Genomic DNA, 25258 nt, shown 5'->3' with positions numbered 1-25258 from the left:
TGTCCAAGAGGGACAAAATCCAGGAACTGAAGGCAAGTCTCTCACAATAAAATCCACACATTTCTGAAGTTCCTCCCACACTCAAGGAGGCCCAGTAACAAGTATTTTTTATATGTACTCTTTTGTTGTCAGGGCTGCTCTGGCTGGGCTGATCAGGGTGGGTACCTACTTCCCCTCTTCATTGGGGACACATGGAAGATTGGCCAAAAGTTTGGTCAAAGAGGGCGAAACCAATCAGAGGCTAACCCTGGGGCAGGGCAGATGTTGAACAAACACATGTCAAGTAAAGTGAGATGTGAGAGAGTGTGGGCCCCTGTGGGACAGCAGGTGCTCTGCACCTAGGTGTGCTCCATTTAAACCTTCATTGCATCTCACAAGGGTAACCCTAGAAGGCAGCCCTGTTGGTATTCTTGTTAAAAGATAAACTGAGGCACAGTAAAAATGTCAAGACTTATTGATTTGAATCAGGTAGCACTGAACCGAATGTGTACGGGCAGAACCTAGGAGAGAGGTTTTTGCAGAGAAGATGTGGAAACGAGGAAATCATTTGATTGCCTGCCGCTTAAGTAACTGCCTTGTTTGGGAAAGTCTCATTGGCTATTTGGTTTTTTACTTTTCTTTTCTTTTTTTTTTTTTTTGCTTTTTAGGGCTGCACTTGCGGCATATGGAAGTTCTCAGGCTAGGGGTCAAATCTGAGCTACTGCTGCCAGCCAGACTATGCCACAGCCACAACAACGCAGGATCCGAGCCAAGTCTGCGACCTACACCACAGCTCACTGCAATGCCGGATCCTTGACCCGCCAAGCGAGGCCAGGGATCAAACCTGCGTCCTCTGGTTCCTAGTCAGATTTGTTCCACTGCACCATGACGGGGAACTCCCTCATTGGCTCTTTGGGATTGGTAAATTTCACTAGCTCAGATGAATCTGACCTAGGTTTAGGTTTGCTTGCATAGGCTACCAAAGGGTCAGAGCCTCCCCAGTCGAATGGCCGCCTTTCTCAATTACTTTAACATTCTCATTTTACAGATGAGGATGCTGAGGCATGGAGTGATGAAGTGACCTGTCCAAGACCACACATCTAGCATGGTCAAGGCTGCAACAGAGGCCACTACATTCAAAGGACATTACTCTGCATCCAGGAAAAAGAGAGAAGCGGACAAGGGATGAAGGAATGAAGGTAAAAAGAAATTAAGGCAAGAATGAGAAAATGAAAAGAACATGAATGAAAGAGTGAATATTTTATTATTTATTTTAATGGAATGATTGATACTTAATACATGTAACACATGCGAGCTATAAAACACACTAAGAGAATGAACACCCTTGAACCCACCACCATCCTAAGACAATAGAAAGTTACTAATAACTCATACCTATTTACATCGGCAGTTCTTTGAGCTGGCTGCACGTTGGATGCACCTGGGGAGCTTACACAACCACTGATACCCTCAGGGAGCTTGATGGGATTTCTCTGGAGTTTGGCTTGGACATCTGGATTGTTAAGAGCTCCCAGATGATTCTCATGTGGCTTATATATCCCCTTCTATATTCTTCTGATTTCCCCCAACCCTCATCCTTGTCTCCCCTATGTAGCCACCATTCTGAATTTGGTGTAGTGAACGGATTCTTTTCTTCTTTCCTTCCCAGTTTACAGGACCAGTGATGTTTGCGATTGAGCTCCCGCCCACCACGCGGGGGCGCCAGAGAGAAACACAACCTCTTTTTCTTTCCTTCAGAGCGGCCAGCAATCGCGCGGGAGGAAGTTTGGCCCTCGCCGCGCCCCGTCACTGGCCCGTTGCCCCGACAACGATAGGGGGAAAAGGCTGGTGGGTGCATCGCTTCCCCGGAGCGTCTTGCCGGCTGGGCTCGGCTTAGTTGGGGCGTACGGGAGCTCGGGCTGGGGCACTCTTCCGAATCTCCGGGGTGCAGAGAAACGTGAGTCTTGGGTTTGGGCTTGGCCGGGGTCCGGCGTTGGGGACGGGACCCGCAGAGCTCCGCTACAGTCAGGCCCGCGCTGGCGGGAAGCTCGCCCGCCTACCCGAGACGGCGATCGCTGGGCTTGCGGGGGTTCGACTTCCGGTCCTCACTTTGCCCCCTGCGCGCGATCTGGGTCCTACACTTGCCTGTGTAACCGCTTTTGTCATTCGTGGCCGTTGAGGCTGAGAGAGGGATTCGACTAGTTCAGGGAGCAGCCCATTTTGTTGGTGGCCGATCCAGGACTGGAATCCTACATTTCTTGATTCCTGGTGCAAAGTTTATCTGCAGGCGGATCACAGGACTAGGAAGAAAGTTTGTCAAGCCTGGCACAGTCTTAAGACAGATCATAAACTGGCAGCCTCAGGCTAAACTTGGCTCATAGAAGCAGATTATTTCCCTCCAGGTTTGGAGGGCTCTGAGTTTGCTTATTCAATAGACGCTCCTTAAGCACGAGCATAGCCAGACACTGTGTAGACCCTGGACATGGGGCAGCTTTTGGACCAGAGGAAGAGGTGTCTGGAGTCAGACTGGTTCTGCTGTCGGGTCTCCAGAGTGCTCCTTGATCTGCAAGTCGATTCCTCTCTGAGTTGTAGTTTCTCCATCTGTAAAATGAGGGGTCTCCCTTCTTGCTAATCCAGAGCACTTCCAGGTGTGACACCTGGATTGGGCTCCTCTTTGGGAGTTGCCAAAGGGATCCCAACAGGCAGCCTCTCGCTGTCTGCAAAGCCAGGGCCCTCCTCTCAGACTGACAGGAAATGGGATCCCCTAGCTTTTATAAAGTTTCTCTACTTCCTGGCCTTGTGATCTTGAGCAAGTTGTTTTACCTTTTTGAACTTAAGTTTTCTCACCTATCCAAATAATGGGGTGAGAGTAACATCAAAAAAGGCCATACATGTCATGAGCTTGGCACACAAACACATCTCTTAAGTTATCGTCTCTGTTACTTTAGGCAGTGCATAGAAGTCACCAGTGTGCTTGTCTAGCATTGCCAGGACTGGTCCTCTATGTCTGTGGTTCCCTTGATGACATCTAGCTCACAGCTGGGTGCAGTCCAGGCTTATTTAAATAGATGATTTGCAGCCCCAGTGGCAAGTCTTTATTTTTTTTAAATTGATATATAGTTGATTTACAATATTGTATTAGTTTTAGGTATACCGCACAATGATTCAGTTATATATTCTTTTTCAGATTCCTTTCTGTTATAGGTCATTATAAAACACTGAGTATAGCTTCCTGCACTATATACTAGGGCCTTGTTGTTTATCTCTTTTATACATAGTAGTATATATGCTAATCCTGAACTCCTAATTTATCCCCCCACCAAGTCATTTTTAAAGTGCTAATGACTGGGGGCCTACACAGGACTTTCAATTGGTCTGGATTAGGACCCAGCCTCTACCAGACCATCCCAATGTGCAGCCCAGGGGTGAGGCCCACTCATTAAAGGGGCAAGGGGTTGGCACAGGCTCATTTTCTTACCAATGCTGTTCTTCTCAGATGGCACTCCCCACACTGCCTTCCTCCTGGTGCAGCCGAAGGCTCCTGGATCAGCAGGCCGCACGACAGCGACACCGGGAGCAGGAGGCCCAGCTTCGGCAGCAGTGGGATGAGAACAGCCGCTACTTCAAGATGTCTGACATCTGCAGCTCCAAACAGGCAGAATGGAGCTCCAGGTCCTCCTACCAGCGGAGGTAACAGTGTGGTGACCACCACCAGCTGTGGTTGGTGGGCCACTTTCTGGTCAGATGTGACCTGAGGATCTGGGGGAGTGTGGCTGGCCAGCATGTGTTCTTAAGGAATTTACTGGATTGCATGGATCACCTGCACGGTGATGTCTTTCCACTGGAAATTGAAAAAAAAAAGAAAAAGATCGTCAGTGAAGCAACACATTTGTACTGAAAAAGATAAAATGATGAGAAATGTATGTAGAATCTGCAAGTCTCCTTGAAACCCCCTATCCCCAGGAAGGAACCACAGTTAACTGGTGCACATCCCCACATACTTTTCTCCATTTGTGGTTGTGTGTGAATATATGTACATACTGATACCCATTTTTATAGAAATACATATAAAAACATGGAAGTTAAAACCATAGGCTTTGGGAGTTCCCGTCATGGCACAGCAGAAACGAATCCAACTAGGAACCATGAGGTTGTGGGTCTGATCCCTGGCCTCGGTCAGTGGGTTAAGAATCTGGTGTTGCCGTGAGCTGTGGTGTAGGCCACAGATGTGGCTCGGATCCCGCATTGCTGTGGCTGTGGCATAGGCCGGCAGCAACAGCTCCGATTCAACCCTTAGCCTGGGAACCTCCATATGCTGTGGGTACAACCTTGAAAAGACAAAAGACAAAAAAACAAAACAAAACAACAACATAGGCTTTGGAGTCAGACAGACCTAGATAGAAATCCTGACTGTCACTTGCTATATGAATGAACCTCAGTTTCCTCATCAGTGAAGTGGGACTAAAACAGAACCTACTTTACAGGATTTGTGTGATGATTCGTATAAAATTGTCTGGGTTAATATAAAACCTGGTACATGGTATTGCTCAAATATTAGCTAGTCCCTTTAGCACATGCATATGTAAGCTCACTATACATTTTCTTCTTGCAAAAATAAGATTCTATAATGTCTAGTGTTCTGTCACCTGCTCTCTTTCCTTTGGCCAGAGGGCACCTTCCTGGGTCACCCCATTCTGTTGGCTTTAGCCTCTTTCACCCCCCACGTTGAGCTGCGCCTTACCCTTCCCCGTGTGGCTGTGGCACGACTGACTGACTGCTGGTGGCCCCTTCTCGCCCAGCATGCATGCCTACCAGCGGGAGAAGATGAAGGAGGAGGGGAGAAAGCGTCTGGAAGCCAGACGGCAGAGACTCAGACAGCTTCTGCTGGAGGAGCAGGACCTGCTAGTCAGAGAACTAGAGGAACTGAGGCTGAGCATGAACTTGAGGGAAAGGAGAATCCGGGAGCGGCATGGGAATCTGAAGTCGGCCCGAGAAGAGCAAAGGAAACTGGTAACTTTGAGAAACTCTTTAGGAGGCTTCAGAGCAGGAGTCACAGTGAGACCATGTGGGGTCACCTGATAAGAGCTCGTTCCAGAGCCAGCCAAGAGAAGTGCTTGCTCTGAGTTCTTCTTCATGTGTGTTTCCTACGAGACATCTCTATTCTCTTTGGCCCCTTAAACTGTTAGGTCTGAGTCCTTTTTCTTTATGCCAGTTTTGTGGTCCCACAAAGGGCTTGGACTGGTGTATTTTATCCTCCACAGTAGTCGTGTGTTGTGGTAAGCCCAATCTCTGTTTAGTTTGAAACAGATCTTTAGCATCTAGGACCCATCTGCAGCATCAGATTTGGGCCCCCTTTGGCCACCCTGTAAGAGTCACTTGTCAGGGCCCTGCAGTTCCAGGCAGTGTCTGGTTTCCAGCACTGTGGGCACAAGGCACGTGGGAGGTCTGCAGGGCGGTGCGGTGCTGGCGCCAGTAGGGCACTCTTACCTGAGTTGACTTCCACATGGGTTATCCGAAATGTGAATGGATTGGAAAAATGACATCAGGCCTCCCGCTTTGTATTTCCTTGACAGATTGCTGAACAACTTCTGTATGAACACTGGAAAAAGAACAACCCCCAACTTCGAGAGGTGAAAACTGAGGAGCCCCTTCCATTGATTTGCCTAAGTCAATGAAATCATGTTTCCTGTCTTGTTTTTTTTTTTGTTTGTTTGTTTTTGTTTTTTGTCTTTTGTCTTTTTAGGGCCGCACTTGTAGCATATGGAGGTTCCCTGGCTAGGGGCCAGTCGGAGCTGTAGCTGCTGGCCTGTGTCACAGCAATGCAGGATCCCAGCTTCGTTTGCGACCTACACCACAGCTCATGGCAATGCCAGATCCTTAACCCACTGAGCAAGGCCAGGGATCAAACCCTAAACCTCATGGTTCCTAGTCCGGTTCGTTTCCACTGCACCACGACAGGAGCTCCCCACCTTGTTTTTAAACTTGCGTTTTGTGCTGGAGTGAGACAAAACCCTCCAGCCACCTTGAGCTACAAGTGGCTGAGAGGCTGGGACGTCAGACAGGGAGGGTGAACCCCAAGAACTGAGTCTCATGCTGGGTAGGCAGACAGGGCCACCACAGATGGCCTTGTGTGTCCTTCCTCTGGGAGCGTTGGGGAGGGTCTGCATGATTTTAAATGGGTCCAGCTGCATTTTGGAGAACAGCAGCTTTGGCAGCACTGTTGAGGTGGGCCAGAAGGGGTGATATCAATTGAAGGATTGCTGCCACAGCCCAGGTGAGTGATGTGAAGGCCAGAACTGAGGTGGCAGGAGAAAGGGGGACAGAGGCACAGACCTCAGTGCAAGGAGAGGGAGGCGTTTAGGTTTGGGTAACAGCACTCAGCAGAGACTGGGCTAGAGAGAAACAATCCCATGATGAAGATTAGTTTATTTCAGCTTAGTTTGTGTGTATGTTTGGTGGTATTAACTTATAAAGCATAACTACATTTAAAAATTGCCAGTCACAGGTAATAGAATGTTCTGGAGTATTGTATGGTTAGCACTACGCCACAGAGGACTCCTCTCCCCGTGGCTTATAGATTAAAGCAGAACCTCCAAAGTCATGTACTCAAAGTTTATTCAAAACATTCAAGTTAGTTGCAAATGTTTCCATCTATAAGAAATAAATTTAAAACTTTTATAAACAATTTCTCAAAACAAGAGCTTTCAGACAGTGTTGTTTCCTGATTCAAAAGATTCTTTAAACCCAAATCTCTTATTAATAACCCTGAATTTGTTGCATCTCTTGCTTCAGAGCGTGCATGTTTTTACAGCTGCTGCTTTGCAGAGGGAGTGCTGGGGAGCCAGGCCAAGGGTTGAGCCTGCTCCTCACCCAGCTCCTGCTGCCCTGGGGCCTGGCAAGCTTTAGACCAACTGGGGTGGCCTTTGAGATTGAATTTCCATTTCATTGCCTACTGACCCGGTCCTGCTCAGCCCCAAGGGTACTGGGAAAAAAGTTTCTGCTACTTTGTTCCAGTTCTTGAGATGATTTACAAGTGCCTGGCCCTTTGGCTTTCTGATTCACTTGCATTCAACTGTATGTCAGGGTCACCGTGCAATTCCTTATAAAGACACCTGGCCATAACCAGAGCTGTGCTATGCTTGAATATCTCTCTGTCTGATGAACCAGTGGGGACGTTCATATTCTCCACATTCTCATCCTCAGATTGAACTGGACCTTCACAAGAAGCATGTGATAAACTCTTGGGAAATGCAGAAAGAGGAAAAAAAACAGGTATGGTATGTGGTGGGAGACTGTCTCCATGTCTTTGAATTTGTTTCTTGTTTTCAATGTTAATGATTCCAATCCAGGAATAGACTTTTCCTTGTTTACTTAACACATGTTAAAACTGAATATTTGTTGCTCTTACACAAACTAGACTCGTCTGTGGTCACTCCCAGAGGCAGAGTAAGACCAAGTGACCAGGACTGGCTGATGGTAGATGCAACATGCATCCTTGAGGGTTGTTTTTGTTGCTGGTGCCCTATTTTCATGTAGTTTACATCCTAAATTCTCAGACATGGTTTACAGCAGCACCCCTGGGGATGAAAGTCCACTCTTCCATGGACCCACCGCTTTATCTTGGGGTTCATTCTGGAAGGTGTTTTGTTGACGTGTGGAAAGGGAGGAACCCTGGCATCCTTGTGCCAGGCACCAAGCCAAAAGCCTCCCAGCTTCATCCCTGAGGACGGCACCACTCCCACGGTTCCCACAGTGAGAACCGAGCTCAGGAAGACACCCTTGCCTGGGCCACACAGCTAAGGGTATAGCCTCCTTGGGTGTAGATGTGCAGAATGAGGAGCAGGCCCTGAGGCCTGCTGATTGGTGGGTGGGGAGCTGGGTCTTTGCTGACTCTGTGCTGTAGACCCTGACCCCGGGTTCCTTTGGCTCTGTGCAGCAAGAAGCCGCTGAAGAGGAAAAGGAAAAACGATATGAAAATGAATACGAAAGGGCCCGACGGGAAGCGCTAGCACGGATGAAGGCTGAAGAGGAAAGGAGGCAGCTGGAGGGTAAACTGCAGGCGGAGGCGCTGCGCCAGCAGATGGAGGAGCTGAAGGTGAAGGAGATGGAGGTGAGGGTGAGCCCGGCTGCCAGAGCCTCCTCGCAGCTGCTTGCTGTTATGAAACAGACATTTAAAAAGCTGTGCTAAGCAGAGATTGTATCAGGGAGATGATTCTAAGAAGTGGAACAGTGCTGGGTCCTCCCTTCAGACATGCATTCCTGTTGCTGGCTCTTCAACACTCCTGGCTTGTGGGCCCAAATTAGTACCTGTCCTCTCAGAGTGGCTGAGAGACCTGCTATCTGTGAGCCTCCTTAGAACTTGGATTTTAAGTGTACAAAGTGAACTTGACCCAGGCTAGCAGCTTTTGGTCTCAAGGCACCAAACCATGAGGATCTTTGGTCCAGGAGGATGTTTTGAGAATACTGGGCAGAGCTGCTCAGAGGGGCTGGATCTTCCCATTCAGGCAAGTATAGCACCCCCCCCCCTTCCCCAGGCCTGAGTGATTCAAGAACCAGACCTTATTCTAGGTGCCAAGCACTGGGATATGGCTAGGAGCACAGCCCACCATCCTGGCCTTCATGACGGGCACTGTGTCAGACAGGGGAGAGAGATGTTAATTTATAGTAAGGCATGGGTGGTGCAGGGTCCTGTGGGAGCACAGGAAAGGGGGCTTAGCATCATTGGCAGGGTTGGGAAAGGCCTAGCTGGGCTGCATGGTGCACTGGGCCCAGGGGGCTGAGTCCTGGACGTGGGAGGGTGTCCTGAGCACCAAGAGACCAGGCTGCCCTTGCTGTGTTGTGTCTGCTGAAAATGGAGATGAGAGATGAAAGAAGCTCTGATTCTCATGCACTTAGCTGGGTTTACTGTCTTGTAACCACAGGCCACCAAACTGAAGAAGGAGCAGGAGAATCTGCTGAAGCAGCGCTGGGAGCTGGAGAGGCTGGAGGAAGAGAGGAAGCAGATGGCGGCCTTGCGGCAGAAGGCGGAGCTGGGGTGCGTGTGAGAAGGGCCCCAAGCCCTCGCCTGCCCTTCCCACTTTGTCTCACTTGCACTAGTATTGCTGTCTAACCTCTGCTTAATTCTCTCTCTCTCTCTCTCTTTTTTTTTTGTCTTTTTAGGGCCACACGCGTGGCATATGGAGGTTCCCAGACTAGGGGTCTAATTGGAGCTACAGCTGCCACCCTACACCAGAGCCACAGCAACTCGGGATCCGAGCCATGTCTGCGACCTACACCACAGCTCACTGCAACGCCTGATCCTTAACCCACTGAGTGAGGCTAGGGATCAAACCCGAAACCTCATGGTTCCTCGTCAGAATCACTTCTGCTGTGCCACGACGGGAACTCCTCTACAAATTCTTTATGAAACACTGAAGGCAACCCACATTTTCTCATTTCTAGACGCTTTCTGAGACATCAATATAATGTGCAACTCAACAGACGTACACAGCAGATCCAAGAGGAACTGGTAAGTCTAAAGCAACAGCCTGGTGTTTCTTTTGCTTTCTTTTAAAAAGCAAGTTTTCCGTTGCTTATTAATGGGTGCATTCTCCTAAGAAAATGCTAAGTGCCATTCCCTCTTGACCAGCAGCGCCTGCAATCCCTGCCCCTCCCCAGGGGTATCTGCTTGGGTGTGTATCTTTCTAGAGAAACAGTTGACCTTTGAACCTGTAGGGGTTAGGGATGCTAACCACCCCTGCCCCTGCAGAATCAAAAATCAACTACTCCCTGTCTCTGCCTCAAAAAAAAGGAATTGACAAATGACTCACCGAAGGGCAGAAAACTGAATCAGGACTGCAGCCCTGGCTCTTTGGAATCTGTAGACCGATCTCTAGTTGAACACTTTTCTCCACGCTTAGTTAATTTAAAGATCTGTAAAGTAAAAATACAAGTATTCTATTTATTGAAAAAAAAATCCGTATGTCAGTGGACTCACACATCCAGATTCATGCTGTTCAAGAGTCAACTGTGTTTATATACACAGATACGGGAGTGGTGAGTTTGGGCGAGGGTGTTCATTTTGTTTTTAAGTGTACTTGAAGTGGCATTGCCCAGCCCATTTACCTAACAGTACACTTCTGACTTCAAGACCAGTGTTCTTTTTTTTTACTTTTTCCAGTTGTATTGAGATAGTTAACATATAACCTTGTATAAATTTAAGGTGTTCAGCATAAGGATTTTATGTATATATATCTCTCTCTCAAAATTATTACCACAGTCAGTTTAGTTAATATCCATTACCTCACATAGTTATAAATTTTCCTTGTGATGAGAACTTTTAAGACCAGTGTTCTTAGATCGAGCTTGCTCTTTTTGACTAGCAGCTCCGTTTTCCTGGCAAGTAACGGGCTCCCTCACTGAGACTGGAGAGGAGAGTTCCCTCCCACCCCGGCTGGCTTTCCTCTTACTGAACAGCTGCACGGTGCATTCGGTGCTGCATCTTTGTGCATTTGTGTCTCTGTAGCTTACATGTGTAGAAGTGGAATTGCTGGCAAACTGTGTTCTAAAAAGCTGTGCTACCAGAGATGTCTGAGGGCAAGGACATGTGGGTGGTGGCAGAGGGTCTGTCCCGGTGGGCAGAGAAAGGCTCCTGGGTCTCTGTGGCATCTCAGCTGTCCCTAAGCGATCACACCCTGCCTGCTCTGGAAAAGCCACATCTCCCTGAAAGCTTACTTTGCTTTCAGTGCGAGAGGGGCTGGCAGGAGCAGGGGCCGTGACGCCGGTGGAGCTGGGGGCCACGCCCATGCACTTCCTGCCCCTTCCTCTAGGAGGCGGACAAGCGCATTCTGCAGGCGCTGCTGGAGGAGGAGGACGAGAACCAGCGCCTGCATCTGGCGCGGAGGGAGCGGGCTTTGGCTGACGCTGCGTGGATGAAGCGGGTCATTGAGGAGCAGCTGCAGCTGGAGAAGGCACGGGAGGCTGAGCTGCAGATGCTGTTGAGGTGAGAGGTGCCTTCCTGGCGTCGACCTGTAGGTCCCAGGTCTCCGTGAGGGTCATCTGTTCTTGCGGAAACGCCCGTCCTTGTTCCTCTGTCTCCACGAGGAGCACATTGTTGCTAATGGACCTGGCTTGTGGGGTGTTTCCCTTGGGTTTTTTAAGATAGAAACCATTAGGGTTAAGAGTAAGGATCTGTTCATCTGAAATCTTAGAAATTTGAAAGGAAATCTTTATAAATTATGGAGGCACTGAGTGCTCCTTAGGTCTCTATGATTGGGTCTGGATCCTAAAAACTAAGGATGATTGAAGTAATAGAATAGCAGGTAACACCCATTGAACACTTACTGTGTGCCAATGCTGTGTCACTGCCTTATGGTCCTCATCCTGTTTAATCCCAACATCCATCCACGTGCTAAGGTCACAGGGATTCCAGGTGGTCACTTATTTACCCCCGGCCACAGGGTGAGCTAGAGTGACTCCAGAAACGTGGTGATAGGGCTTAGGCACTGGCAGTACCTCTCCTCCTCTCCAGTCTTGAGGGTCTCATGCACTTCAGTGTTTAAATGTCCTGGGTGCGTGTCATCACCATTGCTTTTTGGAAGGAGTTAGAGAGTTAAAAAAGGAAACTTAAAGTACGTATGATGGTAATACTTTCTATAAAGTTGTCCTTATCTGTAGTCTGCTGAAAGTTTATTTGAAGGTTGGCCCCATAGAAGGTGTGTGCTTCCTGGAGCTTTGGAGCCTGTGGTTCTTCGGTTCTCTTCTGCCATCACTGTTGGGAAGGGCCTGCTCTCATCCAGTCTATGTCTCCCTAGGGAAGAGGCCAAGGAGATGTGGGAAAAGAGAGAGGCAGAATGGGCCCGGGAGAGGAGCGCTCGAGACCGGCTGATGAGCGAGGTAATCCTGGCTATGGCGTGGGCTGGCCTGAGTGGGTGTCCTGGGTTAGTGACCACATACTGACCCTTCCAAATGCTCTAGGATCAGAGTCCCCTTTCATTACTTTCAATACATTTTTAATATCATTATAAAAATAGTGTCAGCTTATTAGAAAACAATTCAGTACAGAAAAGTAAAAACAAAACCAGTCCCTCGGATCCCCATCATCTACATAGCCACTATTACTTCATTTTCTTCTTTGCCTCTGTTTCTATGCATAATATTTTTTCTACTTATTACTTATTATACTGAGCTCTTTGATTTCAAGCATTTTATTTTTTTATTTTTAATTTTTTTTGTCTTTTTGCCATTTCTAGGGCTACTTCCCATAGCATATGTTGGTTCCCAGGCTAGGGGTCTAATCAGAGCTGTAGCTGCCGGCCTACGCCACAGCCACAGCAATGCCAGATCCAAGCCACACCTGTGACCTACACCACAGCTCACGGCAACGCCAGATCCTTAACCCACTGAGCAAGGCCAGGGATTGAACCTACAACTTCATGGTTCCTAGTAGGATTTGTTAACCACTGCACCACAATGGGAACTCCATTTCAAGCATTTTAATATACCACTACATCTTCTTTGTAAATATCATTTTGATGGCTGTATAATATATCATCATGTAGATATACCTAGTTTGTGTTTCCATTCCCTTTTGTGGATACATTTTTTTTTTTGTAATTTTGAGCCATTATAAGAGACAGTGCAGTTAACATCTTGGTACAGAAGCCATTTCCATATTTAGGAGTTTTTTCCTTGGAGTATATAACCAGAAATGGATTAAAGAACATTACTGTTTTATTTGTCTTATATAAGTAATGCATATACGACTCACTCCAATTTAAAGGAAATCTTTGGGGGAAATAAGTATTATCCATGTATTGAAAGTTATCTTAAAGTGGTAGGGTTTTTTTGTTTTTGTTTTTTTTGGGGGGGGCTTGCCCACACATGTGGAAGTTCTGGGGCCAGGGATCAAACCTATACCACAGTAGCAACCAGAGCCACAGCAGCGACAATGCTATATCCTTAACCCACTGTGCTGCTTGGGAACTCCTTTTTTTTTTTTTTTTTTTTTTTTGTTAAAGTGTTTTAAAATGAAAATTATATTCTCTGCATGCCAGCATGCTACATTTTAGGATCCATGGGAAATCAAGTCCCAACTGGTGCTTTTTCACTTTTGAGACTACCAGATTATTTTCCAGCACCTTTTGATATTTTCCCCCATTTAAAATGTTCCTCCAGGAGTTCCCATTGTGATGCAGCAGAAACGAATCCAATTAATATCCATGAGGATGCGGATTTGACCCCTGGCCTACCTCAGTTGGTGGGTGATCTGGTGTTGCCATAAGCTGTGGTGTAGGACACAGCTTGGATGCTGGGTTACTGTGGCTATGATGTAGGTCGGCAACGGTAGCAATGATTCAACCCCTAGCCTGGGAACTTCCATATTCCGCGGGTGCGGCCCTAAAAAGACAAAAAAAAAAAAAAAAAAAAAAAGAGTTCCTCCTCATTGTGGCCACTTTATATTTCCCTTCCAGAGAGCATGACTGTTGGGTATGGCAGGTGGCTTCCTGCTGTGCCTGGTTCCCAAGTCCTGAGCATGTGCTAGATGTAATCTTGCTATGTGGCCAAGTCTCAGACACAGCAGGTTTCTGCTGCTCTGAGCAGCACCTTTTTTTTTTTTTCCAGCCATGCCCACAGAATGTGGAAGTTCCTGGGCCAGGGATCAAACCTATGCCACAGAGGTAACCCAAGCCGCTACAGTGACAATGCTGGATCCTTAACCTCTGAGCAGTAAATTTAAATCCACAAGGTTGGTGGGATGACCTAGACTCTGCCTCTGGCCATCTGTATGGCTTGTGGTTTCTTTTTCTAGAACTCACTGACGGGGTGAGAGTCACCTTGGTGCTGTGTGTCTGACCTGGGCACAGAGCTCCATCCCTGCTGATTTGATGTCTCTGGTGCTTGGCTGGCTCCCTACACACAGTGCACGTGCACGTTGTGTGTGATGGGGACGGGTGGGAAACATTTGTTTGGACTGATCCTGCAGGCTGGGCTTGTCTGTGGTGTATTTGGGCCTGACGCTGAGGATTAGCTGCGTCTTGGTGCAGCTGCCGCTGCGGACCGTCCGTGGCTGGTCGAACAGGCATCTGTTGAAGTCTAACTGGAATCCTCCCTCTTCCTGCTAAGGATAGGTTCTGACAGGGAGACAACAACAAATACAGGAGAAGATTGAACAAAACCGCCGGGCGCAAGAGGAATCCCTGAGGCACAGGGAGCAACTTATTCGACATCTTGAGGAAGCAAGAGAGTCAGCTCGTCGTGAGAAGGAGGAGAGCGAGGAACTGAAATCAGCCAGGAAGCAGGAGCTAGAAGCCCAGGTGGGGCTGTGTCCTGGGTGGAGGCCACCACCTATGGAAGGGATGAGCATGGGCAGCCAGCCCTGCTGGGTCCCTGTGCCATCATGGCACTGGGTTCAGGGACCTTTGACTTACTTCCACAGCCTGGCCTGTTCCTTGTCCAGGAAGCCCACGTTTCAGAGCTCAGGGTGTCCCTTTTTGTTTCCCGCTGGAACCCTGACCCTCTTGGTTGTGGAGTTCAGCTGGGCTCCAGGTCCTCCGGCTCCCATGAGAGCATGGCTGCCCTTGCTGTCCCTTACCTCTTTCCTGTCTGCATCTGCAAGCACTTGGCTCACTGGCCACTTGTCTCTCTTTATTCATTTCAGTACCTAATAGTTAAAACGAAAGGATCTTCCAAACACACAGCCATACCCAGAACTTCTTACAAGAGGTGTATTACCATTCTCATCCCTTCTCGAGTGTCATGAACGTCCTTCCTACAAGGGCACTGCCACTGTTAGTGCTGAGCGCTGCTGCTCCAGCAGGGGCACCCCAGCTGTCCCTCCGGATCGGAGGCAGGGTTCTGCCCCAAGGCCCGTCCCTTGGTGACTTTTTGCTGTTGGTGCTCAGGTTGCAGAGCGCCAGCTGCAGGTATTGGAAGCGGACCAGCAGGAGGAAGAGGAGGAAGAGAAGGCGAGGCAGGCAGAGCAGCTCACAGATGCCCTGCTGCAGCAGGAGGCAAAGATGATGGCCCAGAAGGGCTACCGGCCCAAGGTAGGGAGCCCGCAGGGGAGGGTGCCAGTGCCGCGTCAGTCAGCCTGGCCCTTGCTCTCCACTCACAGCCTGGGGCCCAGGGCTGCTTCCCAGCAGCTCACATTCTTCCTTGCTTCTCTTTTGTATTTCATCCTTTCTCAACTGGTAGGGAACCTCGATACAGGGTGTGTTTTAGTCCTCGGCTGGGCTCAAACAGCCCTTGTGGCGACTTTGCTCTGGCTCCTGCCACTACAGCCCAGGGACTGAAGTCCTGACTGCTAAGCTGTGTGCCTGTTTGGGACAGAGACAGCAGTGGTGCCGGGTCCTAATTGTCCAGACAGCAGAACCCGGCCAGGTGACTGGGGACCATTTCCCTTCCTCTCCTGCCCTCAGCACCTCTGGGTGCCCCCTCCCTGTCATCTGAATACCTCCTCTCCTCTTTTCCCTGACCCTGGAAGGCCTTAAGTGACCCCCAGTGCAGGGGTCTCTGCCCCAGGGGAGCACAGAGAAGCAGAGGCTGTCACCCCTGCTTTGAGGGAACTGATGACTGAAGTACCTAAGAACTGCCAAGGGTTGTCACCTCTGCTTTCCTTTACAAGGGCCACTCTGGCCACCCCCGTGCTCCAAAGTGCTGCCAGACAGAGAGGCTGGCCCCTTTGTGGTCATATAACTTGGAAAGCTGATGAAACAGAGTAGGTAATACCCCTGCTGAAAGGTTGGTGTCCTAACTGGCTGGGCTCTTGAAGTCCAGGGAATAGCGTTTTCTAAACTTAATCGAACATGGATCAGTGACTGTCTCAGATCAGGGTCTCACAGGGCTGCGTGAGATACTACTTAGGGCTGGTACTTAAAAGTACTTCTTTTATGGCTTAGGATCAAAGATTTTTCAGCTGGAAATGAAAACAGCCATTTTTACTGTGCTTTTAGCTCTTACTTGAAATGAGATTAATTTCTGATGTTCCAGAGACTGCTGACCAATCAGTCTTGTTTTCTTTCTCTTCTCAGCCTTATGGACACCCCAGAATTGCTTGGAACTGACATCGCTGGTCCTGTGAGCACAGAGAACAAGGATGGTGAGGCCTTTGATGTGCAGCCACCAGAGCGTTTTGCAAGTTGTCTGCAGAACATGTCAATAGTTCAGCGAGCCTGCTCAGGTCCATGATTAAATGAGCAAGGGTCTGGCCGGAATAAGGTGTGATGGAAATGCAGCACCCAGCGGGAGGCCCCTTCCTGCTTTTCTTATCCCAGAAAGGGGCTTTATAGTCACTCACTGCCAGTGTATAGCAGACTGATGTTTCTAAATAATGTAAGAGTCTAAATCAGTGCTAGAGTTACAAGTTGTTCCCTAACAGGATACGTGGTTTCCTGTTGTCTTACCCCTGTCACCTCCAGTGGGGACTCCAGCTAGAGATAGAAGTTTTTCAGTATTTAAAATTACCATTTAACAATTCTATTGAATATAAACTTGTGGGTCTTGGTGCAGTTTGTTAATATTTAGTGGTCCCAAAAGGATCATGTCTTGTTTTCTGGAAAAAAGGCACTATGAACCCTAAGACAGTCTGATGTCATCCATGGATGCTTTCTGGACAGGTGGTGAGAAACAAGTCTTTCCTCCCTTAAGAATTTTTGGTAAAATTTCCACAGAGCAGTGCAGGGTGTGTGTGTGATCCCATTATGTGTGTAACTGGGCCTCAAAAGGGGACCTCCACAGGTCTAACCTTTTTGCATGACACTTTGGACCTCTAGTGTCTTGGGAAGGGCTCGGCGGTGTGCTGCCTTCTGGGATTTATGTGCCCAGAGGGAGGGGCACTGAACCTGAAGAAACTAGATTAGACTTAACCAAGATCGGCCAAAAATTTCTCTTCCCACTGTTCTATCAATGTGACATAGTTCTAGGTTAAGCTCTATATATAGCAGTAAGTTCCTTGCAGCAATAATCATATTTTTATGACTTGTACTTTTTTCATATTCTTCCTCTGAGGTTTCAGTTTTCATTATATTGTGTTCAATATTCCACATCTCAGTAAGTTACAGCTAATTACAGGCCTGTGTTCCAGGTTATTAAAAACAGAGTTTATTAAAAAATCCCAAGTCTAAGGGCTACATTACCTTTCATTTCCTTTGTGCTGTAAAAACAAATTGAGCTGCAAAACTACATCCCTTAATCTGTTTTTCATTTTCTTGTCTTAAATTTCTTTGGCTGTGATCCCCTGAGCACTACTTTCATTAAGTGTATTCATTTTTACTTCCCCTGTTTCAGATGTTCATTAATTGTGAAATATAATATTTGTTTGATGGCGTTGCTTCCAAGCTTTGTCACTGTTGCTTTGGTTAATTGTTGCAAAGTGGGTTGTATAGAATGATAGGTTTTCATTGATTTAATCTACATCTCTTACAGGTTTAGATATTTTCTGTGACTGGTCACATTTTCTAGGCTACATTCATTTTCCTTGTGAAAGTGGTACTGTCTCTCCTCTCATTTCCACTGAAACTTTTGAGTAAACCACAGGGAATTATTAGCAGTCATACATTGTCTGAACTCCAAGGTAGAATCAATGTGGACAGAATGCCTGGTAAATAGTCACTCACATATTTCTGGAATGTTTTTTATTTCTCTGAATTTTTTTGTTTTTGAAGCCTGGCGGTAATCTTATTAGCATTAAAAATTATACTGGTTCTCTACCCTAATATATTTAAATGTTTCCTCTCTAAACTGGGCCTCGATCTTTGTTCCAGATTGAGAGCTTCCACTCTCCTACTATTTCTAGCATAGCACAGACTCTTCTTAGCTTATATATATTGATTGTCTTGTGGCTGTATATGCACATATATTGGGTGGGTTTTTTTTTTGTTTTTTTTTTTTTGTCTTTTTTGCTATTTCTTGGGCCGCTCCCGCGGCATATGGAGGTTCCCAGGCTGGGGGTCCAATCGGAGCTGTAGCCACCGGCCTACACCAGAGCCACAGCAATGCGGGATCCGAGCCGCGTCTGCAACCTACACCACAGCCCACGGCAACACCGGATCGTCAACCCACTGAGCAAGCGCAGGGACCGAACCCGCAACCTCATGGTTCCTAGTCGGATTCGTTAACCACTGCGCCACGACAGGAACTCCGGGTTTTTTAAATATTATTTTGGCCATGCCCACAGCATGCAGAACTTCTGGGGTCCAGGATCAAACCCACTGAGCCACCTGGGAACTCCTATTGGTATTTATTTTCATTTTTTTTTCTTTTTGCTTTTCAGGGCCATACCTGAAGCATACAGAGGTTCCCAGGCTAGGGGTAGAAGCAGAGTTACAGCTGCTGGCCTACGGCACAGCCACAGCAACACCAGATCTGAGCTGCGTCTGCAACCTATACCACAGTTCACGGCAACGCCGGATCCTTAACCTACTCGTTTTTATTTTAAGCACTTTTTTCTTTTTTCCTTTTTAGGGCTGAACCCATGGCATATGAAAGCTCCCAGGCTAGGAGTCCAATTGGAGCTACAGCTGCTGACCTGTACCACAGCCATACCATGTCTGAACTGGGTCTGTGACCTACACCACAGTTCACAGGAACGCCAGATCCTTAACCAATTGAGCGAGGTCAGGGATCGAACCCACATCCTTATGAATCCTAGTCGGATTCATTTCCGCTGCCCCACAGTGGGAACTCCCTAAGCACTTTTTTCTACTTACTATAAAATTATGATTTATAGATCATTCTACAGCTGATTCTTCTGCAAGGTTCAATTCCTTTAGAACAGATGGTGTTGAAGCCACTACTAATGTGTTCTGCATGTAAACTACTTTCACTCTCTTTGCTCACTCAGCACATATTCTCTCTTGGGAGGATGTGCTGCTAGGCCTGGGGAAGTTACAGAGCTGAACAGGAACAAGGACAGGCATCAAACAAGTGCACAGATGAACAGCTGTCCATGGCAGGCACAGAGCCAGTTATAACATGGGGGAATGAAAGAACCATTTGTGCAATAACTATATTCAGTACCTCCCTATTTCCTTATGAATATAAAGAATATTTTTCACAATCTGCACAGTTAGGTAGTTTTCAGTTTTCATAAAATTTAGAGCATCATGGAATTCCCCTCGAGGCTCAGCAGTAACGAACCCGACTAGTACCCATGAGGATGCAGGTTCGATCCCTGGCCTCACTCACTGGGTTAAGGATACGGTGTTGCTGTGAACTGTGGTGTAGGCCAGCAGCTACAGCTCTGACTGGACCGCCCCCCCACCCCAGCCTAAGAACTTGCATATGCTGTGGGTGCAGCTCTAAAAAAGACAAAAAATAAAAATAAAAAATAAAAACATCATGGTAGTGCCTTCAAAAGCATTAGCATTAGCAGTACCTGCTGACCTTGGCGGAATTCAGCCAAGAAGCCACATGGCGTTTTATTTTAGAGAGTCTAACATTGTCCTGTCCTCACTTTAGAGGAGTATTTATAACTTAATTTTATGATTACTCAAAAGTTCTAAAAGATAGGAAAAATATCTACCTCAAAGGATATAAGCATGTGATTTTAAAAATTAACTTCTTAAGACTTTTTTAGAGCAGTTCGGGCTCATAGAAAAATTGAGTAGAAGGTCAAGATTTCTCATATACCCCCCACCCCCGGTTCGGGTATAACCTCCCTCATCATCCACATCCCCACCAGAGTCAGACAGTTTTCTTTTCTTATGTATTCATTCAATTCCCGCAAATTTTGGTCAGGTATGTTTTCAGTTTCATTTAGTTCGAAATATTTATTTTATTTATTTATTTATTTTACTTTTTAGGGCCGCACCCATGGATATGGAGTTTCCCAGGCCAGAGGTCTAATCAGAGCTGCATCTGCTGGCCTACACCACAGCAATGTGGGATCCGAGCAGTATCTGCGACCTACACCACAACTCATGGCAACGCTGGATCCTTAACCCACTGAGCGAGGCCAGGGATCAAACTTGCATCCTCATGAATACTAGTCAGATTCGTTACCACTGAGCCACAAAGGGAATTCCTATACAAAATATTTAAAAATGTCTCTTGAGATTTCTTTGACTTATGTGACAAGCTTTTTTTTAAATTTAGAAGTATGTTACTGATTTTTCTAGTTTATTTTATTTGTTTAGCCGCACCTGTGGCATGCAGAAGTTCCCAGGCTAGGGATCAAACCTGCACCACAGCTGTAACTGTACAACAGTGACAATGCCAGATCCTTAACCCACTGAGCCACCAGGGAACAACCTGCTTTTTCTAGTTTAATTCCAATATGATCTGAAAGCAAATACTGGAATGATTTCTATTCTTTTAAATGTTATTTTTATGGTTTTGACTTTTTTTAAACATAAAGCTATAATCTATTTATTCTCACTGCTATACATAGTTTATTGTGTAAATATTTATCCATCCTCATTTGGCTTCCCTTTTTTTTTCTTTTAAAAAGTGTTTCTATAAATGTATTGACATATAACTTGCATTGCATATATTCAAGCTTTTCTCTATTTAGATAGCTAGAAGAAGGACTAGTTCAACCTTACAGAGATAATGATGGGAAAGTCTTATTTTAAGTTGTAATGCAGTCTTTGTAGTGCTTTAGCCATTTTCCTCTCATTTTACTTTGGTTATTAACTAATTTAAAAGACTGCAGTTCCAAGTCCTCCTGTGGTGAAGCAGGTTAAGGATCCAGTGTTGTCACTGCAGCAGCTTGGGTTGCTGCTGTGCTGTGGGTTTGATCCCTGGCCTGGGAACGTCCCACACGCCGACACGGTCAAACAGTAACAACAACAAAAGACTGCAGTTCCCTTTTGTTCCTTTTTTTTTCTCTCTGAAACACCCACTCTCCCATTTCTGTATTAGAAACATTTATGGTAGAGAACACTGGTGTGTGGGTGCGCCCCATCCGCATGTGTGAGATTACATAAGCCGTGTGGTACTGTCATTCATGCTGCTGGCTTGCCACTCCTGAGACAAACTGAACATCCTGGCTTACAACAACCCATAGATGCTCTTGATGATACAACTGGGGTTCTCTGGGCACTTGTGCTGAGGGACTTTCAGGCTCAGGCCTCTCCTCACCACACAGGCCCTTCCTAGGTGAGGTGAGCTAGGTCTCTGGCATCCAGTGCCATCTGCACATCACTAACTCCTGGACCAGGGTCTCTGGTCCTGACTCCTACTTCTGGGTCTCTGGTCCTGGGTACTAGCATGCTAACATGGCCACTGCGTGTCCCAAAGATGCCTTGAACCCAGCACAATAAGAATAATCAAATGTGCTCTCCTAAATGCCCATCATTAAACAAAACTACAGCAACAAACATCTGGCCCTTCTCCAGTGTTCTCGGATAAGTGAACGGCACCACCATCCATCCTGCCTGCTGCCGGGCCAGACCCCATGACACTGAGTCCTGCTACTTTGACCTGAAATCTCTGAGTCCCTCTATCTTTCCTGGCTACCAGTAACTTTTGTCTGAAATCATGCATCCACCTCACTTTTTCTCCATCCTTCGGATCTTTCACAAATACACACCTGAAATGAAATTCTTGCACCTTCTTCAATGGCGTCCCTCTGCATTTAGGACCAAAATCCAAATCCTTCCCTGACTACCAGGCCCCATAGTGGCTGGCCCTCCAGGAGCCCTTCCTCAATGCACCATGCTGCCTCCTAACCCAGGAGTATAAATAACAATCAGATTAGTACAAAGATGTTCCTCATAGCATTAGTTAGAGTAGCAAAAAGTGATAACCCTAGATGCCCAACACTAGGAGTTTGAGTTTAGGATATTCTCCAGTGTATTAAAATGAAATGGAATGCTTAAAATTTTCTGAAAGTTCTAGAGAAATGTTCATACTGTGTTAGAAAGTTGTTCAAAAGCAGCACTTACATAGTTCCTTTTCTTTTTTTTTTTTTTCTTTTCTTTTTTAGCCACCCCTGCGGCATATGAGATTTCCTGGGCCAGGGATTGAATCCAAGCTGGAGCTGCGACCTACACCATAGCTGCAGCAATGCTGGATCCTTAACCCATTGCACCACAGCAGGAACTCCTACACAGTTCCGTTTTTAAGGAAATAAAATATTACTTTGTGAGTATTTTGAAAAGTTGGGGTCATGAGTATTTCTCCCTTTGAGTGCTTTCCTGTATTTTCCACAGAGAATGTTTATATAACCTTTGAAATGAGGAAGAAATGTTATTTTTTTTTAAAGCAAAGAAAAAGGCAAATACTAGATAATTAACAACCTCTAAGATAAACCACTAAACAACCCAACTTCTGTTCCTTGAAACTCTTCCCTCCCTCTGGTAGGAAAAATTAAGGACCCATTCCCAAATACAGATGTGGAAGGTTTCTGGTCAGGGCACAGTCCTGGGGTGGTTTCTGGGGCCCCTTTCCAGGACCTTGGTCTCTGAACAACTTGGATGGGTATTATGCTGTGTGCAAAGGCCAATCTTAAAAGGTCACATGCTGTATGGTTCCATATACATGACTTTCCTGAAAGGATAACGTGATGGAGAACAGACTTGGGTTGCCAGGGTCTGTTCCCATGGTGAACAGGGGACAGGTGTGACTCAAGGGGCAGCAGGAGGGAGGTGTCTAATGATGCAGCAGGTTTGTATCGTCACATGCTGACAGGAACTGACTGTGATAAAATGGCAAGAACTACACACACACACAAAATCTGTGACATCTGAATTAAGGCCTGTGACAACATCGGATTTTGAAACTATGCTGCATAAGATGTCACCACTGGGGGGAACTGAGCGAAGGGCACAGGGGCCTGTTTTTGCAACTATTTTGTGAGTCTATGATTATCTCAAAGTAAGACATAATAGTAGTATATGGGGAGGTTTCTCAAGACCCAAGGAATACTAACCATACTAACCATAAGGAAAATATTGGTAAATCTGTTTAAGAAGCTTATCTTCAAGACACCTGAAAGACAGATGTACCCATAGAATGGGCAAAGATGTGTGTAACACAGATAAATTACAAAATGTTCAGAACATTTAAAAAAATCCCTATGAAGAGGGGTTCCTGTTGTAGCTCAGTGGTAATGAACCTGACTAGTATCCATGAGGTTGTGGGTCCGATCCCTGGCCTCACTCAGTGAGTTAAGGACCTGGCGTTGCCGTGAGCTGTGGTGTAGGTTGCAGACACGGCTGAAATCCTGCGTTGCTGTGGCTGCAGAGTAGGCTGGCAGATGCAGGTCCAAACCGAGCCCTAGGCTGGGAACATCCATATGCCACAGCCCTAAAAACAAACAAAACACAAAAACCCAGCACTTAATGAAGAATAGGTAAACACTTAAACAGGTACTCCAGCAAAGAGGAAATCTAATGGCTATAATAAACATGGAAAAACACACCACCGAATTCCTAAATTGTGGATCAGAAACATGCAACTTAAAACTCTGAGACACTACCACAAGCCCAGTGGATTGGCAACATTAAAAGGCTTACTATACCACTGTTGATGAAGATGTAGAACGAGGGGAAATCTTGTGTTTTGCTCCTACAACCCTTTGGAACTGTTACAGTTTGGAGATGGCCCGGGAGTTACACGTCCTTCAGAAAGGTATATATGAACCAGAAGATATACTTTTCAAAGACAGGTTTTTTTTTTCCATAAGAGCCAAAAACTAAAAATAACTCAAACAGCCATCAATAAAGTATCAGATAAATAAATTACAGTGGATACAGTCCGTGAAGACTGCACATTGACCTAGTTGAAGCTCACAGTGTTGAAAGAGGAAACACATACATCAGTGGCTCTCATCACATGTTCAAAACCAGGCAAAAATGAAGTTCTTACTTAAGAAGGGGTGCACACTGGTGCTCAGCCAAAAGCAAAGACGTGTTTTGATTAGCACTCAAGTCTAGGGAAGGAGGGACCCAGGCAGCCTGCAAGTGGGTACATAGGGGCCACTTTCTAATTTTGCATGGATGCAAGACATATTTCTGTGCTTGGAGTTTCATGGGGGTTGGGGTGATGGTGGAGGCTGTGGCCCAAGCTGGTCCGGGTTCTAGTCTAGTCCTGACACCCCATCACTGAGAAGCCAAGTGACCCCACTTTGGGCCATTTCTTCAACTGTGAAAAAGTGGAGAATGGAGATATGAGGATGGACAGATACAGAGAGACAGAGATACAGACAGCATGAAGCTCAAATGGACCTATTTTCCTGCCAAGAGGATAGTGCCCCCTTCCCCTGCCCAGTAAACAACCATCCGGTAGGGGAAGTGACCCTATCTCTGGACTGGCAGGATTTTTCACCTTGTTTTCATATGAAGAAGGACGCCAGATTCAGGCTGCACTCCCCCTCCACAGCCAGGCTCCCTCTCTCCTTGGAGGTGGGGGCTCCCCTGATTCTGCTTCCAGCAACAGACTGACCTGGTCCTATCTGCCTGCCATGCAGGATGTATGAGGTCCCTGAATGGTTAAAACAGCTGAATTGGGCAACATCCTCCTTCAGATCAGAGTCTGATTTGAGCAGAAGTTACCAAATGTCTCGATTTGAAATAGCAAGGATGAAAATACTTGCGGCAAAAATAAGGAATCGGAAGACAAAACACAAACTTGGCCACCCAGGTGTTCAGCATTCCTTTAAGACCCCATGCCCCCAGCAGGCAGAGGACCACACAGAGAGAGACCAGCATCCTGGCCTCCTTGTCTCCCTCCCAGCTTACCTCTGTCCTGGTCTTGGCCATTCTGCGCCCTCTTCCACTTCCACTTCCAGAACGTCTGTCATCAGCCACATTCCTCCAGCCCTCATCCTGGATGGTTCACTGTGCCCGTAAGAGCCCCAAGGTTAAGAGCACAGGCCCATGCTCTGACTCGCTCCACCATCACTAACTGGGCTCCCAGGGCTGAGCCTGTTTCCTCATCTGCAAAATGCATTGTTTCAGTTGGTATTTGCAGAGATTCACCTGGCCCAGTGAAAGCAGACAATGAGTGCTCTATGAACTCAGGCGCTCTGGTGGGGAAGGGCTGGGATAGAGGGGTGGGAAGCACTCAGACTGCAGTCCTGGGAGGGGAGGGCCTCCAGAGCCAGAGGGGAGCAGAGATCAAGGTGTGGGGCAAGGGGCACTAGGAGGCAATTGAAGGTCCTCAGTGGGGGAGGGGGTATGCAAACAGCAAGCCCAAGTTAGATTTCAAAACCTGTCTGTAATGTATTCTGGGCTCCAGAGGAGAGCAAGACCTAGGGGAGACGGGGGGCTGACATGACTGAGAAGAGGCCAAGGCCAGGGGAGGGGTAATTACTTGGGGTTATGAAAGGGAAAGGGGTGGAGAGGTGGCCAAGGCC

General features: G+C 46.9%; 1 protein-coding gene and 1 long non-coding RNA gene across 5 annotated transcripts; one reads left to right on the top strand and one right to left on the bottom strand.

The window, feature by feature from the left end:
- Nucleotides 1-1224: 1224 nt before the first annotated feature.
- LOC146396611 (uncharacterized) lies at nucleotides 1225-16033 on the bottom strand. Of its 2 annotated transcripts, none has more exons than XR_014826977.1 (3): nucleotides 5467-5578; nucleotides 3458-3820; nucleotides 1225-2580 (listed from the first exon to the last, which is right to left on the bottom strand). It is a non-coding gene; the product is annotated as an uncharacterized LOC146396611 (long non-coding RNA). The 2 variants fall into 2 exon arrangements; XR_014826978.1 differs by lacking the exons at nucleotides 1225-2580; nucleotides 5467-5578 and adding exons at nucleotides 9789-9891; nucleotides 15919-16033.
- Nucleotides 1796-17294, top strand: TCHP (trichoplein keratin filament binding). 3 transcript variants are annotated; one of them, XR_014826943.1, is made up of 13 exons: nucleotides 1796-1936; nucleotides 3476-3669; nucleotides 4779-4989; nucleotides 5553-5609; nucleotides 7183-7251; nucleotides 7916-8089; nucleotides 8901-9013; nucleotides 9421-9487; nucleotides 10788-10960; nucleotides 11772-11853; nucleotides 14083-14273; nucleotides 14862-15005; nucleotides 15990-17294. XR_014826943.1 is itself a non-coding variant. In XM_003483443.5 (13 exons), the coding sequence occupies exons 2-13, from the start codon at nucleotides 3476-3478 to the stop codon at nucleotides 16020-16022; spliced, it is 1503 nt and encodes a 500-aa protein (XP_003483491.1). In that variant the 5' UTR covers nucleotides 1796-1936; the 3' UTR covers nucleotides 16023-17294. The 3 variants fall into 3 exon arrangements, 2 of the variants coding, with proteins under 2 accessions (XP_003483491.1, XP_084851719.1); XM_003483443.5 differs by having other exon boundaries at nucleotides 14088-14273; XM_084995593.1 differs by having other exon boundaries at nucleotides 7916-8483; nucleotides 14088-14273.
- Nucleotides 17295-25258: the final 7964 nt, after the last annotated feature.

Source organism: Sus scrofa, chromosome 14, assembly GCF_054392235.1.
Source record: "Sus scrofa isolate SSC_HxYL_T2T_F1_AM1 chromosome 14, Sscrofa_HxYL_maternal_Yorkshire_Landrace_v2.0, whole genome shotgun sequence".
Lineage (NCBI taxonomy): Eukaryota > Metazoa > Chordata > Mammalia > Artiodactyla > Suidae > Sus > Sus scrofa.
The sequence above is the reverse complement of the archived record's forward strand: the minus strand, read 5'-3'. Positions and strand labels throughout refer to the sequence as shown.